This window comes from Gymnodraco acuticeps, unplaced genomic scaffold, assembly GCF_902827175.1.
Source record: "Gymnodraco acuticeps unplaced genomic scaffold, fGymAcu1.1, whole genome shotgun sequence".
Lineage (NCBI taxonomy): Eukaryota > Metazoa > Chordata > Actinopteri > Perciformes > Bathydraconidae > Gymnodraco > Gymnodraco acuticeps.
In genome coordinates, this window is record NW_022990981.1 from 4,148,097 (window position 1) to 4,168,413 (window position 20,317).

The 20,317-nt window shown below is 44.7% G+C and overlaps 1 protein-coding gene across 2 annotated transcripts in view; it reads left to right on the forward strand.

Annotated features, from left to right (window-relative positions):
* The first annotated feature begins 1,440 nt into the window (after positions 1–1,440).
* The window catches only part of rab6ba (RAB6B, member RAS oncogene family a), a 189,978-nt gene continuing 171,101 nt past the window's right edge, over positions 1,441–20,317 (forward strand). For both annotated transcript variants that reach the window (XM_034235641.1, XM_034235642.1), the window contains exon 1: positions 1,441–1,680. In XM_034235641.1, coding sequence (XP_034091532.1) covers positions 1,611–1,680 — 70 coding nt within the window. In that variant the 5' untranslated portion in view covers positions 1,441–1,610. The remainder of the gene's footprint in view (positions 1,681–20,317) is intronic.

The following is a 20,317-nucleotide window of genomic DNA, read 5'->3' on the forward strand; positions in this document are numbered from 1 at the left end:
TCCTCTGAATTCATGCCGGACATAGGTGTGTATAAGAATTGGTTTGTTGAATGAAAGTTTGAAACTGTTAGACCCTACTGACCATTTTTGAGGAGGTGCCTCTGAATGCTGTCGGAGGTGTGAATGAATAGCACCTTCGATCCGTGAGGAGATTCCTCTGGATTCTGTCGGAAGACTTTAATGTCTAAATTAAATCAGGTTTATTAAAAGCTGAGTGAATTGTTGGATGAAAGTTTGAAACTGTTAGGTTCCACTGACCATTTACGAGGAACCGCCTCTAAATGTTGTCAGGCTATAGGTGTGAATGTTTAGACCCGGCGATCCGTGAGGAGATTCCTCTGGATTATGTCGGAAGACTTTAATGTCAAAACTATGAATTAAGGTTTCAGATTAGAAGATGACCACAGCATGATATGTTTTATTTTACTGTCATATTGTAACGAGAGAAGGTAAAACCCTGTTCAAGTGTGGACCAATCTTTCTTCAAATAAACTGATCCCACCTTTTGGATTGGGACAACTTAAAAGACATCTGCGCTCTCCTCTCCTGCTTAAAAGGTAAGATTGCACCCTGCCACACTCACACTTAGGTAGGGCCACACCTCATTACTGATATCAATATCCTTTGGGATCGCTTAAACAGATTTAGAGAGTTGTCTGAATTGAAACAGCAGTTAATTGAACCTGGTTCTTCAGGAGTTAATAGAGGTGAGGTCTTGCTGACGTTAGTTGATCTGAGCCAACCAGTAAACTTACATAGACTCAATAACTTCTATAGGTCAATTAGTAGGTCTGAGTAATTTGCCAGAATAAATTATCAGGCCTCCTGACTCCCAAGACAGGGTGATTGTAGCTTGGACCTGGAATATACAACTCTTTGATACAAAGCCTGTAAACTAACTTTATGGGAGTGCAATACTACATCACTAAAGTAGCCTTTTAAGTAGACTAAAGCAAAATATAAGCTTGACACACCCAAATGTCTAATACAAAAATGCCTAGTTATGTATTCATATTTTGAGTTGAACCAAGAGAAGACGTTATTCTAAATACTTGAACTTGGGACCCTGCTGCAAGTTGAATTATTATTTTAATTACATAGCCAGGCATATATCACATTAAACAAAAACATTATAAAACATACACCTGATTAGGTTAATCATGCTAGAAAGAAGTTTCACAAAATACTACATTTTGTTATTGCTAACTTTAAATGTATGAACATGTTTTTCTTGCCAATATCATGATAAAATGTATAATACAAAATATGTGTTACTTTCTAGGTTTTTTTAAGCCAGGCACCACATTTTCCTCACTTTCTCCACTGACTCACATGACGTAATTTTATATCACGTCTGTCAGTTTAACAGAGAACGAGGAGAGGCCGCGCATGCGCAGGCGACCTTTGGTGAGAGGAAAAAATGAATACGTCACAACCCGGTGCAGCAGCAGTGTGTGTTCCCATCACCAAGAGAGAGCGCGACGTTGAACGGAAAGCAACATCACCGCCTTTTCTACCGGGCATCTTCACCAACCAACACCGAACTCGACTGGAAACACACACAAGTATACTCAGACTTTCCTCCAGAGTTCCCCCACCTCCTTCTCAAAATGTCCGTGGGCAGTGACTTTGGAAACCCTTTAAGAAAATTCAAACTGGTCTTTCTGGGGGAGCAGAGTGGTAAGACATGTTTCCTTCTCCACTGAAGTTAATTTCTGCTTTAGTGTGCCAGTGAACCCGCTGCACCTGCTGCCAGCGGGTTACAGAGGAAACGGCCCCTCTACTTAGCTCTGCGGCGGGTATACGTCTCTTTTCAGTTTAAACTGAAGTGTATTCACCGGTGAATCTGTGTTTTCAGTATGTGGGAGGGCAGGGCATTCTTTTAATCAAATTAGCAGCCTGTAAGGCTCCACACAATGGACCGGAGTGTGTGAATTGAAGTCTGCGGTCTGGAAGTTTAACAGGAAAACATAGGCTGTAAAACGGCTAAAATGTACGCGTTTTAAAGCGTTTAAGGTGGCCAGTAGTTTAAAACATTAGGATGATATATAAGGGTTTATACAATTGCATAATGCTCGGTTAATGAATGTGCTTGTGTGGGTTGTGATGCTATGGATGACACAGTAAGTTGGTAAATATTGATGTTGTTCAGACACACCCAGGTTGTCAGTGGCGATGAGATAACTTGTGTCTGCAGTCTGCTGCTGAGGCTGGCCAAGTTCATGTTCTTATGAGGAGGACATCATTATTGTATGGGTATACAATCTCTGCATGATACACAATTAGACATGATTGTGACTTAGATATGATTTAGAATAATCTCTGATGTATCTGTGCCTCCATCTCGAGCTTTACCCACACCCCCAGATATACTCTCCTTATTCAAGCTTCGATGTGTCAACACAAATGTTTCCCACAAGATTACTGGCTGGGACATGATTTCAATCTTTATGTTCACGTTATCTTATGTATGTTTTATGATCTAATTCAGAGGAGCAAAATGAACCACAGTGTTCATGATTCAGCCCTTCTGTATTGATCATCCAGTAAGGCCATGCATGTATCGTATGTTGTTCTTTTTACAGCCTAACATACTATATCTGATATTTTAGTAATACCGGATATATTTTCTTTAATGTACAACCAAGCATTGGCTTTTACGGAGAACACATATACTGACGAAGAATGATGCCCTGTGTTTTTCATGGTTAAGTACAAAAAAAGTGATTATTAATTAATCATCATTTTTGTCAAAAATTGCAATTATTCTCTGGTTCAGTGCATTAAGGAGTTTTTACATTTAAAAAACGATCAAGATGCTAAAGATGACTCTTTGTTAAACTCATCACTTTCCCCTTCTGGCTTTTTCACAGTACACTCTAAAGAGAGACGTTGTTTCTCTTAGGTAAAGTATATTCAAAACGATGTATAGGTTTTCAGAATTGAATCGCATTGATGAAATCTCCAGCGCGGTAAAATGAATGAATCTATGTTTTGTACGTGTGAATCATAGACTGGTGTGAATCAGGGTTTCCGTTAGCCGGTAATTACCGGTTTTTAGCTGGTAAAATTTAATCAAAACCTGCCGGTCAAGATGTCCGATGCTCCGATCGATCAGCCGCCGATCATTATCGGCCGATATTCACTGTTAATAGTTTGATCGGTGCTCTCTATAAAGGCCGATCAGGAGAGCTGGATCTGATCGATATGGACATAAACGCGAGTGAAGTGTAACCGGACCCAAGAGAGAGATCAGATCAGCTGCTGAGTCTGATGGAGACACGCAGCTCTGCATGATCACCTGAAGCCCCGCCCACTGTTTAGCGAGCTGCAGGAGAAACTGACGGGCTGTCAGGAGGGAGAGGGGAAAAGAGAGCATCCGTTTCTCCCGTGTTATTATTCAAAGTTAATTTGAATAATGTACTTCATCTACTACAAGTAGTTTATTTGAATGTAGTAATTATGTTGTTTGTTGTTTGTGGAATCATTTATTGAAAAATGAATCTGAACTTTTGATCTGTAACGATTATAAACTGAAGCAATATAAAAACGATCCCCATTAACTGAGTTTTAAACATCAGCATATCCGGTCCTAATCCGTAATTACCTGCTAACGGAAACTCTGCTACACAATTCTTATTATTATTATTGAAACATGACCGGTAAGTTTCAAATTTGTCCGGTAAAATAAATTCTGTCCGGACATTTGACCGGCGAGAAAAAATCCTAGCGGAAACCCTGGTGTGAATGTGTATGTTTGTTTTGTGAAGCTTCAATTCATTTGTTTGAATACAAAGAACTCATTGATGATGATTTAGATGCTGTATGAGCATGTAGTAACATCAGAGCTGCAGGTTACACATGTTTCTTTCTCTTGATCTCTTTGAAATGTGTTCATTTGTTCTGTGCAGTATGTCAGCAGTACTGTACACTATTTTGAAATCTAAAATAATGACCAATACGTGTGTGACATGTACAAACAAAAATGGGTTGTAACTGACATTAGGCCTGAATTATGAATGAAGAACTTTTGTCCTTAATGAATGATTCTTCATCATAAGCAGTGTAGGACATTTAGTCATTTCAATTCCATCAAATGCAGATTCCTTTTAGTCTTTGTTATATCTATATCTAGCTCATTCAAAACTTTTTTTGACTGGCAAAGGAAAACTGATGAGGACATGTATTAGTGTTTCCGTTATGTGTCAATGTGTAATATTCCTTTAACGATCCCAGGTCGCAGAATGAGCTTCTTCCATCATTTGGGCTGACATTACCCACTGCATGGTAATAATAATGATGGTAACAGCTGTAAAGTTTTATCAGCAATCAAAACCTTTGGCGTAATATGATGTTGGAGGTTCGTAGATACAGTAGTTGGCCTCATTCTGTGGCATCATTGGTAAAAATGGCTTGATCTGTGAAGCCCCTGTAGTAATGGGTCCCCCCAGTCTGCGATCGGGGGACTTTATTTGTCAACCAGTGCTTGACCAGACAGTGGCAGCGGCCGGCTCACTTGTGATTGTCTCTTCTCCGGTGGAGCAGACATGTCTGCCATCAGATAGTTGGAATGCTGTTAACAGCATTCCAACTATCTGTTATTCTACGGACGAAAAGTTTATTATTCCGCCTGTTATTTTGGCCCTCTTCTCCTCCCGCATTGAACATCGCAGAAACTCCGTTCAAACATCAAAACGTTCAGCTCGGTCGGGAATCAATGGCTATTATTTTTCTCATTCATAACTTTCATAATTCCAGAGATACATCCCATAATTCATCACATTTTTTACATTTTAACTTTAACATTGCGCAGCTCGTTAAGACAGAGTGCGTGATGTCAGAGTTAGAGTGGAGGACAGTTTGAAATTTGCTTTCATATATTTTTTTTAAAACTGCCATAATTCCCAAACCCTACATTCCTGAGACATAATTTTTCATGACAAATGTAGGAAAACATCTCGTAGCTTGAAAAATGACAAATAATTAAGCAAAAAATAATTCAACAAAATGCCTCTTGAGGGCATGAAGTGACAAAAACTTTCAACATTCCTCCATTAAAGCCCATTGTAATTTCAGGCTGATATTTCCTCACGGCAGCAGCCGCACGCCTTTAGTTAAACTGCCAAAAAGGCCACATTATTAACCCGAAACTACACCAAAAATTACACTTCAGATACTCAACTTCCTTGACATGCTTCACGTTTTGAAATTTCACGGATATCTGTTACGGTTCTTCCACAAAACGTTCACATGTAAGAGGTTCATCTCTCATTCAGAACAATGGAAACCTGTGATCTCTGGACGCCTCGTTAGTTCACATATAAACACCTGTGTAATGGAACACAATAATGTCACATTGACAGGTTTGGTAACGATACAGCCATCAACGCATCTAAGCGTATTATGGTGTGTCATCAAATGTCGTTGCCATGGCGACAGACCACTCGCCATGAAGCACGATGTCGCTGTAAGTCCAATGGACACGGTCCGATCGCCCCCTAAACTTCGCTCGTACATCAGCGGTCCAGCCCTCAACAGCTCTACATCAATGATGGGGTTTCTTTTAATGCCGTTGCCATGGCAACACAATGCTCGCCATGAAACACGGTTTTCTCATAACTTCAGTGAAAATGCTCCAAACGGCCCAAAACTTCACAGGTTTGGTAACGATGCAGCCATCAACGCATCTAAGCGTATTATGGCATGTCATCAAATGCCGTTGCCATGGCGACAGACCACTCGCCATGAAACACGATGTCGCTGTAACTCCAATGGACACGGTTAAATCGTCCCCGAATCTTCACTTGTATATCACCGGTCCATGCCTTCAACAGCTCTACGCCAAATCTGAGATCTCACTATGTGCCGTTTCCATGGAAACGCATCCCTCGCCTTAAAACACGATGTTGTCGTGATACCAAATGGTCTAAAACAGCACCAGACTTCAGATAATGGTTAATGGTCCGGCCCTCAACAGCTCTATGTCAATTATGGGGTGTCATCATATGCCGTTTCCATGGAAACACATCCCTCGCCATGAAACACAATGTCGCTTTAACTCCAATGGACATGGTCCGATCGCCCCCAAATTTCGCTTGTATATCACTGGTCCATGCCTCAACAGCTCTACGACAAATCTGAGATCCATGGAAACGCATCCCTCACCATAAAACACGATGTTGTCATGATACCTATGCAAATGGTCCAAACACCACCAGACTTCAGATGACAGTTAATGGTCCAGTCCTTAACATGTCTATGTGCCATTAGTGAGTTTTCTTCAAAAGCTGTTGCCATGGCAACGCATGCCTTGCAATAAAGCACGATATTGCTATAACTCCTATGAAAATGGTCAAAGTGCTCAAACTTCACGTGTGCTAACAGTCTAGCCATGAAGACATCTACGGGACATGCCATTGCCATGGCAACACAATGCTCACTATGGAGGAAACTTCTGTGTAGCAATGCAGTGGGAGTCACCGACTCATGAAGGAGACACGGGACGAGCAGGAGTTTTGATGTCAAACACTGATGTGTATTACAAGTATCCGCCGGAGAAATTCACATCACAGCTGCCAGAGGTTCTGACTGCACGGGTGCATTGCCACGTCAATTCTGAATAGCCTCTCTCTCTCTCTCGATAGACCTTTTAACTAGCTTACAGAGAGTTAATCCACATATTGGGGAGCTGACGTAAACATTCTGGGAACACTTGGAGATAGCCCCAACATCTGGAGAAACTGAATCACCTGTCTGTGGTGCTTAGAAGCCAGCGTTCTCACAGTCATAAAACCCTCTGAGCCCGGTCATAAAAACTGGTAGTATTAACAATAGCTGAAGCCTCCCATTCCTTAAGACAGATAACAGACTCAGGGTTGGTCGTCAACGTCAACACACAGAAAAGGTTAGACTCCTAGGAGTAAGACAGAATTAATCCCCAACACTCCCCATGAAACACGGTTTTCTCATAACTTCAGTGAAAATGCTCCAAACAGCCCAAAACTTCACAGGTTTGGTAACGATGCAACCATCAACGCATCTAAGCGTATTATGGGATGTCATCAAATGCCGTTGGCATGGTGACAGATCATTCGCCATCAAGTTAGTTCAAAAGTTTGCAGTTCAAATATTCTGCTGCTTTTCCAAGCCTTTTTACTTTCTTTTCTTCTCTCATCACACATTCAAGCCCCCAGTGTTCATGTATCATTTCAATCTAAATTCTTCACTTTCTTCTTACACATTACATTTCAGCATAGCAATTCAGCGGCAGCTTTTCAGCATAAAGCATTCCCACTAGCAATTTCTTCAGGAATTGCATTCTCTAGTTGCAGCTGGTGCTCAGGCGGGCGTGAATCCCGTCAGCCCTGCCACCATCATTTATTAATGTACACGACTGGACTCAAGGATGTCAGGGACGGGGGCATGAGTACAGAGGCTGCCAGGAAAATGCCACTTGCTATTTCTGGGTTGATAGTTGATAGTTCCTGTGTACAGTGAAGAACCATCATGGTGAAAGTGTCTGAAAAATATTCAGGCACTTCCACCATCATGGTAAAGTCAATAAAAAAAGAAGAAGATTGTCACAGAGGTGGGGGCTCCACATTAAGTGGGTGGAAGCAGGCAGAATGTTAAATGAGCTGTCAGGAAGTCTCTCCTCCTGCGTACTTCTCAGGGGTTTTTTTCTACACTGTCTGTACAAAGCAGTCTGGCTAAAGATTTCATTGACAAAGCTGAAGGCATTAAGCAGGCTAATCAGCTGATTCCAAGCCTGTGTGCCCACTCTCCTGACGGAAACAGCCGTTTGCAAGTTTCAGTCTGAGAGCTATCAACCAGGACACTGTTAGAACATCTTTAGATTACTGCTTTGCATTTACGGGAGAGCAATTGTCATAGATGTGTTGCTACAGGCATGTTTTCAAAAGGAGCAGTATTAGTATATAGTATAGTAAAAGCTAATTGTTTGGAGGTAATCCTCTGCTACAAGCCTTATTTCACCTCAGATACACAAATGGGGATACATTTGGAAAGTGCTGTTTTTGCCATAGGATTCTGCTCAGTGAATCAAAATGCCATCTTCCATCTTTCACTGCACAGAGATTGCCATCGCACAAACTAGAGCTAGCTTCCAAATACTGCTGAATCACCGGACCGATACGCTTCACTGTAGAGCTGGGTTTGTTGTTTAACGTATCAATCACAGCGTCTCAAGGGAACAGCTTTCTGAGCAAATTAAACTGAGTTTTGGCTTGCTCTGGCAGAGAGCAGCCGACACATTTCCTCAGTGAGGCTGTGAAACCGAAGATAAATAGACTGCATACTTACCCACATGCACACATCAGTAACCTGCATTTTTTTAATACAGAGAAACAGAAGCCAGGTCACATATCTGTCTGGATTGGTATCACCACTAAAAACTGGAATGTAAATTACAGTTAAGTATAAGTTTAGCTAAATAATGTTCACAGTCTATAATAGATGTATTTCCATCTATGGCTTAGTGGTTTAAGGTTTAATCCATAAACTGCTTACGGGATTAATGTATGTGGAGTAGGGTTGTGTTAGGGCTGTACAAGGGCGTGGAATCAAATGCACAAACAAAGTATCAAAAATAAAGTGTTTTAATGTAGACAGGTCATAACACACTGAATACATAAAGCAACAAAACAAAAACTACTAATACACTAATCTAACTCTATGGACGATAACTCTATGGACAATGACAAAAGGATCTTACGCTGGAAGGCTTGGAACACACAAGACAATCTGGCAACGAGACAGGGGAAGACGAGAACTATATATACTAGACAGACAACACCAGGTGAAGACAATTAGACAATCACAACCGTGGGAAAACAGACAAGGCAGGAAACGTACTTTAGACACATGAGGGTAGACAAGACTATCAAAATAAAACAGGAACCTATCTAAACACATAACATGAAACCTAAACTAGGGAACAATCTTAGCAGAGCCGTCTACGTACAACAGGCTGCCCTCGACTAAAGATGAAAAAAATCGTCAATTTAGGTGATTAGTCGACTAATCGTTGCACGTATATGATATATTCATATTATTTATTTTTATAAAATGGTTTCAGTTTGAAGGGTCTGATAAAGAACATTATAATAACAGCATGGTACATTGTGCGTCACATAAAATAAAAAATAAAACTGTAATAATGAACCTTTGAAATATAAATTAAATGTTACACGTACACTGAAAAAAATGGGGAGTAAGATTTACTTCATCTAGGTAATAATTTGCACTCAAGTAGATTTTACAGCGTATATTTCAAGTACACTTTACTTACAGTTAAGAAGTGTCTATAACTAAAGGTACTCGCATAAACTTTACTGTCAATTGTCTGTCTATGTTAGTAACTGTTAATCACTATTCCATAGTCATTTCTACTTACAATACCTTTGCGCCTAATTACAAATCTCCAGTCAAAATGTGTGGCTTTTCAGGTTGTTTTTACTTACTATTCTTTACCTTTTATTGCAAAAATATTTACATGTAATTTCTTCTACCTTTAACATCCCAGCTCTATATGCATTAGTTTAAAAAATAATCTTATTTTTACACAATCTTACATTAAGGCTACTACAAAACATGAAACAACAAACACTTTTAAACAAACATCAACTTTATTTCCTCATGTTTTAAGCAACAGCTTACAAAACATTCAATATATAAATATATATATATATATATATATAAAAATGTTAAAGTACAAAATTGTGAATACGTTTTTCTAATTAAATAAAAACATGTTACTATATTTTTAGCTGCCAATTGTTTGTCTTACTCAAAAATCAGTTTTTGTGTAAACCTTTAATCCAACATTTTTAACTATGAACTAACTAAATGAACTGAAGTTTCACTGGCATGACTAAATTCAATTTATTTTGAATAACCTCTTTTAAGCACGGCTCAAATTTACAAACACATTTTAAGAGAATGCCTCACATTTACATTGTAGTCTAAAAACAGGCAGTTAAATCACGGGGAGAGGTGAGAAAAAACGTAATAACTTCAAAGATGCCGAAAATGTATCTGTAATGGCCGGTGCATTCAATTATAATTTAGTTTTGTCAGTAAAAATAATGTTGTTGTATGCATTTCAAAGCGTACCTCACTGAGTGAATACAGCATCGGTTTTATTTTTTAGCCAGCAACCCCGCCTTTTTCCCCCAAATATCTTCCGCAGTTTCATCAAAAAGGTTCGCTCCGGATGAAGAGTTGTTATTCTTCTGAACTCCTCTTTGATCTTAAACAAAAGGGTGATACAAAAAAACCATGTCATTAATGTAATGCAAAAAAATATGATTTCCTAGCTTTCCTAGTGTGAGACTGAATTAGCAAGGTGATGAATAAAAAATGGGAAGTGAGTGTATCTTGTTAATACCTGCAACATATACACAAACAGCTATCACAGAACCAGGTAGAAAAACACATGAAAGCTAGATTTACCTGATGTTCCGAGAACAGTGCAGGCCAACTCTCTATGAAGTCTTGGACTGCAGGGCAATGCTCGACAACTTGTAGTCTTCGATATGAAAAAGAGTTTCCATTTTCTCAGCAACAATCTTCTCATTGTTTTTCTTCTTTATTTCTGTCAATAAGTCTACTCTCTCCTTCTCCAAAGTGTCCTTTGTCTCCCCAAATGGCAGCGGTGGCAGGTAGTTTACTTCAGCCTTTTGATGCCTTTTGGACCCTTTGCATTTGACTTCTGCCTTTTATGTGAGTTCACCTCCAGGTCTGGACAGGCAAGTTAACGGCATCTCAATTTTGCCCAGTAATTGCCCATTTTTTATTGTATCCTTTGTTGCCAACCATATATGCCATTAAAAGACCCGGGTTATTTGAGGCATGGGTACTTCTCTACCAAGGCTTCTGCCAAAGCTAATACTTGGACACCGTCAGGGTATGCGGGATACAAATATTGTCTCTGCTAATTTTTCAAGTATGCTACTTGTCAGCCTGGGATTGTTCACAAGGGTGCCATCCTTTTGGTAGGCCTGGTTGCCTGCTTCCAGCAAAAGGTCTACATCATAAGCAAAGGCAGGGATTTGAAACTTTGCAGGCCACACCTGAGACCGGCAAAGTGTTCCACTTTCACCAGAGGAGGAGAGAAGGATGGTGTACTGAGATCCAGATGAGTGGACATAAGAATTATGGTAAGATTCTTCTGCTAGAGAGGAGTCAACGTCGGACACTTCCACGTTACTGAGATTTAGTACAATTGGTTGGTTTGTACAACCTTTAATGTTCCCTTGTCTTCTACTTCTTCAATGTAGCTCAAAGTGAAAAACTGGCCACCAAATTCCATGTCTTGATACATCACTGAAAACTCCCCTGGAATATGAAATGTCTCCTTAATTTCACAAATAAGGTCCTTGAGTGTTCCGGGGATGCCGAGGGAAGAACCAGTTTGCGAATATCATTATCTTCGAAAATGATCCGGAGCTTTGCTGGGGTACCCATCTCTATAGAACAGGCATGGGCAAACTAAGGCCCGCGGGCCATATACAGCCCGTTGGGCTTTTGAATCCGGCCCGCCGAATATTGGTACAAAATTGTCCAAATTATAGTAAAGACCGCATTCATTTGCCTTTTTCCTGCAATACCCGGCATTTCAGTTGATCCCACTAGATGGCGCACTACACAATTGACCTTTGCTGGAGTCTGGTCTATTCTCTGGCCCCACTCGGCAACCCGGCAAGATCTAAGAACCAAATATTTCATGCTTACATTGGAGGTGGCGAGATTAACCTGAGCAATAACAGTTCATGGCAAGTACGGCGAATACAAGTTGTAACAAGCACTAGCGCTGAGCAAAGTGACTAGAACGCGACCACACACATAAACACACTTAATAAAGTCAGGCAACACTAACCAGGCTTTGTGTGATTCTGTTTATTTGTACCTTACTTTGACCATCCATTCGCTGTTATTGATCATTGTGGAGACAGACGTGTTGTTTTGTATTATAGCAGCTATCGGATGGAATCAATACATGGGCTGCACAGGTTGTCATGTCCGACTATCACAAGTAGAATCATAATGAAAAATATGCCGGTAAAATGTGCCTGTAGAAAACGGCTTATGCCACAATAGGATAGCAACAACAAGTAGTCAAGATAGTCAGTTTAGCTTTGGTTGCTATGCTAACATCACCCATTTTATACCAGAGAAACTTTCATAACAGCGTTGTGATGCCAAACAGCGTCAATTCAGACTGAAACACATTCACTTATGGGGAACTGGGGATATGTATCAGCTGCTTGTGTGACAGTCAGACAGTGAATACTTTAGAGCGCCCGCTGCCATGTGAGCTAACCCGGAGCTAACGGGAGAATAAACTCCGGTGGAAGAGCAGCAGTGGTCGGTAAATGCCGCTGAAACACCTTAATAAACAAAGAACCACGGCACTCTGGAGAAAAGTATAAGGTTGGAGAAGTCGTTATTTAATTTAATCTGGCTTCGTGTGATTAAAGGCAACACGATCATCGACCCAAGGCAGTCCCCCATTGTTGTTGTTGTTGTTGTAGTGAGCGCCGCAACGCCGTTGGGGAGAAAATCAGCGAAGTAAACGGTGACGTCATGACGCAGCAGCACCAGTCGGGCTCTGGGCGGTGTGAACAAAACGGGGGCTGAAAAGAAAAACCGGTTCCGAACCAGAAAAGCTTTAGCACGGACCTAGAACGGGAATTGCGTTGGTATGAAAGCCCTATCTTCGGTTCTTTTGAAAAAAAAGAAAAGGTAAATTAACTAAACAACAAATTGTACATAACGTGAACTTACAGAACTGTAAAAAACAAACACAAAACAAGTATTTACTGCAAAAATACAGTGGTACAGAGCAACAGAGGTGGGGCATATAGGTATGCTGCAAAAGGCCTAACGGTTCTTCTGGAGGAAGATTAAGGTATACATAACATACCTGACATGGAAACGTTACTCGTAGATGGGGATACAGAGCTACTAGAAAGACAGTCGAAAATGGTGCATTTCTCCGTCTGGATGTGGTGCACATTTGCTAGATGTTTAGACAAATTGCTCGTGTTACCGCCCTTAAATGCTAAACTCTTATTGCACTTTTGGCCACGAGCATTGTCCACCTCGAGACGGGTAAAGTTTAACCACACCTCGGAGCGCTTAGTTCTCTCCGCCATCTCCGCCGTGTGTGTGTGTGTGTGTGTGTTCCATGCATGTAGCAGCTTCATGTGTGTAAACTGCCCCGCCCCCTCGCACACAGACGGGGGAGAGAGAGATCTCTCGTCTGGATTGGAAAGATCGAAAATACATCATAGACGCATTTTGTAGTCTTATTGAATATTAGAAACGGAGTTGGCAAAACTAAAACTGCAATATAATGTTTATGTAGCAATAATACGTATGAAATATATGTTTTAAATGTCTCCAGTACCGATAAAAAGACTGATAACGTGCTTAACGGTACCACGGTCTTTAATAATTCCGCCCCGGGGCCCCTTTAATAATTTGAGGGTTTGTGACTCTGCAGACCATTTACATGCATAACAACCTTCATAACACACAAGGGGACATAACCGGAAAAGCATGACATGGGACCTTTAACATGTACTTAGTGAATTAGCTCCACATTTTAAAAGTCATCCATAATCCCAAATAAATGAATCCTAGTGACTTTGCTGTCCCGTTCCAGATTTTCCTATAGCATGCTGATGTTATCATGCAGTTATCTAGTAGAGCCTCATAGAGCTGCTAGCTTGGCTACCTGCACTATTATTTTGATTTCTACAATTAACCTTTTGGTAATTAACTACCCGGATGTGAGAGGACGCTGGCGTCGTTCTCATTCATAACACTCTGTTCGATGTCTCACTATGGGATGCGCCTCAACGCGTATGCAAACAGAAGCATCAATCTCATTACGCCAATCCTGATTGGCTGGTGATCTTGACGTCAACGTCAGGGAATCCACCCACCCTTTAAGTAGCTTGCGCTACGACGCAGCGTCATTCAAACACCTCTTCTCGCTTCAGAGCACATCTCGTTTATCAGTAACTGGGCTAGCTTAACGGTCCACAGACTGAACCCAAGCTAACATTCGGCCGACGGGCGCTTGCCGGTTACTTTTTTGCTTTGCAAGAAGATTTAGCAATATTAACACACCAGTTAATATTGGAATCTGCCTCGCCGTTCTTTCTGTCGAAATAACGGTAAGGTTTTATTTTTTTCTTCAAGCTAGTAACATACCTGTTGCTAGTTTGTTCTTCCCTCCACACCGACACCACGGTAAAGAGGACGTTCTCTTTTCTCTCAGACAGAGATAAAAAAGGTATTAACACACCAGTTAATATTCTTTAAAGAATAAAATCTACACCGTCGCCTTTTTTTCCTTTCGGACTAACGGCAAGGCTAGATTTTTTTCTCAGTAACGTACCTGTTACTAGCGTGTCCACTCCACGCCGACACCCCGGCGATCGAAGATGGACCCTTCTCTCTCTCACACCAGAGTAGTCAGGGACTCGGAGGCTCGGCTATGCGGCTGCGGGTTTAAAATTTCAGGCACAGACTCACACAAGGTCTGCTCGTCCTGCCTCGGGCTGGAACACTGGAGGCTATCGATAACCCCGGCTCGTGCGGGCATTGTACCCGCTTCACCATGAAGAGCCTCCGCCGACGGTTAGCACGCCAAGCTAGCTTGTCGGGACAGGACCCCCTCATGTCCGCTGATTCGCCGTCCGGCAATCAAGACATGGTGGCGTCCGCCGCAGAGATTGAGCCCCGCGCTGGGTCAGACTGGGGCTCAACAACAGCGACAGCCGCTGAACCGGAGCCCCACGCCATTTCAGGCTGGGACCTGGTGGCGGCAAGAGCCGCGAGAGCGGAGCCCCGCGCTGTGTCAAGCTGGGGCTCCCAATTGGACCTCACCATGGTTCCACCCGCAGAGGATGTCCTGGAGTTGGACTACATGGAGGACGAAGAGGATACCTCTGAGTTCCTCCTGTCTGACTCAGATGGGGATGACATCTTCGTATCATCGGCTCAGGCTGCTAAGCCGGGAGTGATGTCCGCTCCCCCGGGCGAGAGCACACCAGCTTCGCCTGTCCTAAGCATGGACTTGCAGGCCGTGTGTCACCGCGCTGCATCCAGGCTGGACATCCCATGGCCTGAAGCGGCCAAGGAAACCTCCAGATCTCGCTACGAGGGGAAGAACTTGCCCCAAGCAGCGAGGACGAAGAGGCAGCTCCTTCCAGTCTTTCCGGAGATGCTGGACGAGGTGTCGGTCTCGTGGAGAGACCGTCCCTTCAGCAACAAGGCCCCAATCCAGGGTGCCTCCTCCCTGAACTGTGACGGTATGGAGAGGCTCGGCCTGCTCCGCATGCCGCCCATGGAACCGCTGGTGGCAGCCACCTCCAACCGAGGCTGGCTTCGACACCAAGCAGGAACCCCATGCTACTGACAAAGGCAGACCGGTTCCAGTCAGCGATGACCGAACGGGCCTATAAAGCCACAGCTTTGTCCGCCAGGGCTCTCAACGTCTCCTCGCTGCTGACCGCCTACCAGGCGGAGCTTTGCAAGGACCTGTCAAGCAGACCTGAGCCTGCCGTGTGGGACGAGATCGCAGCGATCACGGACATTTGCCTCCGTGTGCAGCGCTGTGCAGTCCAAGCCACGGGAAAAGCACTGGGAATGATGGTGGTACAGGAGAGAGCCAGGTGGCTCAACCTGACCAACCTTCCAGACCGGGAAAAAGAGGATGTTCTGGACATGCCTATTGTTCCCGAGGGAATATTTGGCTCCGCTCTAGCTTCAATGCAGCTGAGGTGCGAGTCAAAAAGGAAGGGAGACGAGGCTCTCCAGCTCTGTCTCCCCCGAAGGGTCCAGCCGCCACCTCCAATGGTCCCGCGGCAGGCCTTCACCCAAGCTGTCTCATGTCCTGCTCGGTTCAAAATACCGAAGCAGCAGAGACCGCAGCCCGTCCCGGGTCCCCAGCCCAGGCACGAGGTAAGAGGGAGCTGGCCAAGAAAATCTCCGGTCCCGGCAGCAGCCGCTCAGGCGCAGCCGACCCAGGTTTTCAGCCACCAGGCGAGGAAGAAGAAGCGGGCGGCCTGACAGCCTCCTCTCCTCTCCTCGATGAAGGAGCTGGAAGTTCCCTGTTCTCCAGCTCCAGAGCACGTTCCAGTGTTGGATGCTCATGTGTTTTCGGGGTGCCCCCATCTTCCCGCCGCCTCGAGTGATGCCAAAACGTCATCCTCAAGTTCGCGCCATCAGGGAAATGGACTTAACATCAAAGACAGCAAGCTCCGCTGCTCGTTTAAGTCACACAAACACATGTCATCATTGTTGTTTCAAAATAAATAATTTTCCACTGTCGTTTCCAGGCTTGAATCCAAGGGCGCAGTCAATAAAAATGAAAAACAATAAAAACAATGAACAGTCTGTCGTCTCTCCCTCTTTTGAGAGCGACTACGGCCTCTCTCAAAAGGCGGACAATAGACGGGATTGTGAAGGCACCACCGCCACGCGCATGCGCAGTGTCGGCCGGGGTTGTCAACCTGGGGTACCACCGTGTTCAGACACTAGAGGGCCCCATAACACAACAAATAAAGACACAGAGGGCAGACGACAGAGATGTGATATCTCCGCTCGCTTTGAGAAGCGACAAGTGGAGGATGCTCACAGATTCTGCTTGGGTTTTCAAGACAGTAACACGGGGCTACAGGCTCCAATTCGCTGTCACCCCCCCTCACTTCTCGGGCATTCTGTATTCACAGGCCCGGGGAGAGTCGGCCCATATTCTAGAGCAAGAGATTTTATCGCTGCTAGAAAAGAAGGCTATATCGATAATACCCGCCGAACAGAGTCAGAGCGGCTTTTATTCCAAGTATTTCCTCGTTCCCAAACGGGGAGGGAACGGAATTCGGCCTATACTAGATTTGAGAGCTCTGAACAAATATCTCAAAAGATACAAATTCAGAATGCTCACTCACACATCTCTGTTGCGTCTCGTGCGCCAAAACGACTGGTTCACATCAGTCGACCTGAAAGATGCGTATTTCCACATCCCAGTTTATTACCCACACAGGAAATATCTGAGGTTCGCCTTTCAGGGTGTCTGTTACGAGTACAGAGTACTTCCCTTCGGTCTGTCTCTCAGCCCGCGAGTGTTTGTACGGTGTACGGAAGCCGCGATAGCCCCGTTAAGACAACAGGGTATTCGCCTGGCAACTTATCTTGACGATTGGCTCCTTCTCGCACAGTCGGAGCAAGAGGCTATTACGCAGACGAATGTCCTCGTAAAACACCTGCTCGACCTGGGTTTTGTTATAACCACAGAAAAGAGCATGTTGTCCCCAGCCCAGACTGTATTCTTCCTGGGCCTACGCCTGAATTCGGTGCCCTTTACAGCCCGCTTGTCAGCAGAGAGAGTGAAAGCCTTCAGGGCTTGCCTCGCTCATTTCCAGCCACGCAAATATGTTCTCTTCAGATCATGTCTGCGGTTGCTGGGGCTCATGGCGTCAGCCATTTTGGTGGTACGACTGGGACGCTTACACATGAGGGAGTTTCAGCGCTGGGTAGCTGCCCTCAGATTGGACCCCGCGCGTCATGGCGCGCGGAGAGTGATGGTCACTATGAAATGCGTAATGGCTCTGCGCCACTGGCTACACCCGACTTTTCTAGTACGGGGCGTACCTATGGGTGCTGTCCTATCGCGGAAGGTGGTCACCACAGACGCATGTCTGACGGGCTGGGGGGGGTATATACGAAGGTCGACCTGTGAGGGGTCTCTGGAGCAGAGACCTCCAACGGTCACACATAAATTATCTGGAGCTTTTAGCGGTGTTCCTCACCCTGAAACGCTTTCTGCCTTTTCTCAGAGGACATCATGTCCTCGTGAGGACAGACAACACGACCACAATATCGTATATAAACTGCCAAGGGGGTTTGCGTTCTCTCCAGTTACACATGCTGGCACGCAAACTGATCTTATGGAGCTGCGGACGTCTCCTCTCTCTGAGAGCGACGCACGTACCAGGAGTGATGAACCTCGGGGCAGATCTGCTGTCCAGAGGTGCACCACTATATGCAGACTGGACTCTACATCCAATGATTGTGAGTCAGCTGTGGGTGCGTTACGGCCGAGCCGCGGTAGATCTGTTCGCATCAAAAGAAAATGCTCAATGTCAGCTGTTCTTTTCAATGCGCGATTTAAACGCACCGTTAGGCATGGACGCGCTCGCGCACGCTTGGCCTCCGGTCCTTCTGTACGCGTTCCCACCCCTGGCTCTGATACCCCCAACTCTGGCCAGAGTGAGAGAACAACGCCACACACTTATCCTGATAGCTCCGCACTGGCCTGCAATGTACTGGCTGGCGGAGATATATCAGCTGCTGTGCGGGCAGTCGTGGCAGCTCCCACTACGCAGGGACATACTGTCTCAGGCGGGGGGGGGCGATCTTTCACCCACACCCAGAGCGCTTGGCACTATGGGCCTGGCCCGTGAGTGGTACAATCTGAATACAGTGGGTCTCCCTCAGAAGGTGATAAACACTATTTAGAGTGCAAGAGCTTCCTCCACCAGGTCTCTCTATGACTGTAAGTGGAGGGTGTTTGAGGAGTGGTGCCTTCAAAAAGGACACATCTCTTTTCAATGTCCTGTCGGGGTGATTTTATCATTTCTACAGGACTTAATTGATAAACACAGAGCTTTCTCTACGATTAAAGTGTACCTGGCTGCTATTGCTGCATGCCATGTGGGCTTTGAGGGAAAGACGGCTAGCCAACATCCTTTGGTCCGCCGTTTTATGAAAGGGGCTCGCAGGCTCCTCCCGGTTTCCAGGTCACTGGTGCCCTTATGGGACTTGGCAGTGGTTTTAGATGGGCTCACTCAACCTCCATTTGAACCCCTGGAAGAAGCTGACATGAAACACCTGTCACTGAAGACAGTGCTGTTACTGGCTCTGGCATCTGCCAAGCAAGTCAGTGACATTCATGCGCTCTCTGTACATCCTTCGTGCACTCAGTTTGCCCCGGGGCAAACGAGAGTGTTGCTGAAGCCCAACCCTGCCTTATACCTAAGGTGGTTGGCTCATGTACCCCAATTGACATTGTGGCATTTCCTCCGCATGCAATGACCAACTCTTTATATCCTGGGCTAACCCTCAGAAGGGCAAGCCCGTTACCAGGCAACGGCTCTCCCACTGGATTGTGGAAGCGATTGCTCTGGCTTATACGAGTCAGGGTTTGCAGGCACCAACGGGCCTGCGTGCTCATTCTACTCGTGGACTGGCTACATCCTGGGCTTTGTTCAAGGGTGTTTCCATCCAAGACATCTGTGCAGCAGCGAGCTGGTCCTCGCCGCTAACTTTTGTCTGCTTTTACAGGCTAGATGTCTCTGCTCCAAGTGTGGCCCGCGCAGTGCTGGGTCCCGTGTTGGGACAGAGTTCTACCTGTTAAGTTCTGGTTGTTTTTGGTGATTTTCGAGATAAGCATGTCTAGCAATACGGGAGTTTCAATATCCCATAGTGAGACATCGAACGGAGTGTTATGAATGAGAACTATAGGTTACTTACGTAACCCCAGTTCTCAGAGTAACATGAAGTGAGATGTCTCACCAGACGGCCCTTCTTGCTAAGGCGAAGCGAGAAGAGGTGCTTATTTTGAATGACGCTGCGTCGTAGCGCAAGTTACTTAAAGGGTGGGTGGATTCCCTGACGTTGACGTCAAGATCACCAGCCAATCAGGATTGGCGTAATGAGATTGATGCTTCTGTTTGCATACGCGTTGAGGCGCATCCCATAGTGAGACATCTCACTTCATGTTACTCTGAGAACTGGGGTTACGTAAGTAACCTATAGTTTGCTCGCCGCTTCTCTGTCTGTCTGGATTTTTCTACTCTTTCCTCAACATTCATAGCAGCTTTTTGGCCGACCAGTCTGGTTAAGCTCTATGTCAATCAATGACATGTGTGAAAGTGTCCGTGTTTTCCTACCTGAAAACACCGACTCCGTTTTGCCGCTCCACCTGCTCTCCTTCTGATCCTCCCGTCTTAACCTGCCTAGCTCCTCCAACGCTGCCTCCACACCACTCCCGGACTCATAAAAACGTGTCCTGCCTTTTCGCTGCCTTGGACTCCTCTTCCGGTTACCTGGAGCTAGCTGCCTGCTAGTCACCTCTGCAGTCATCAAGCTGCAGGATACCCGCTAGTTGCTAACGCTAGTGGCTGCCCGGCTCACCTGTCCACTCAACACTCCGTCTCTCCTGCCTGGCATGGCATTGAGGTACTCCGCTGCGACACTTCTACAACTCAACTACCACTCC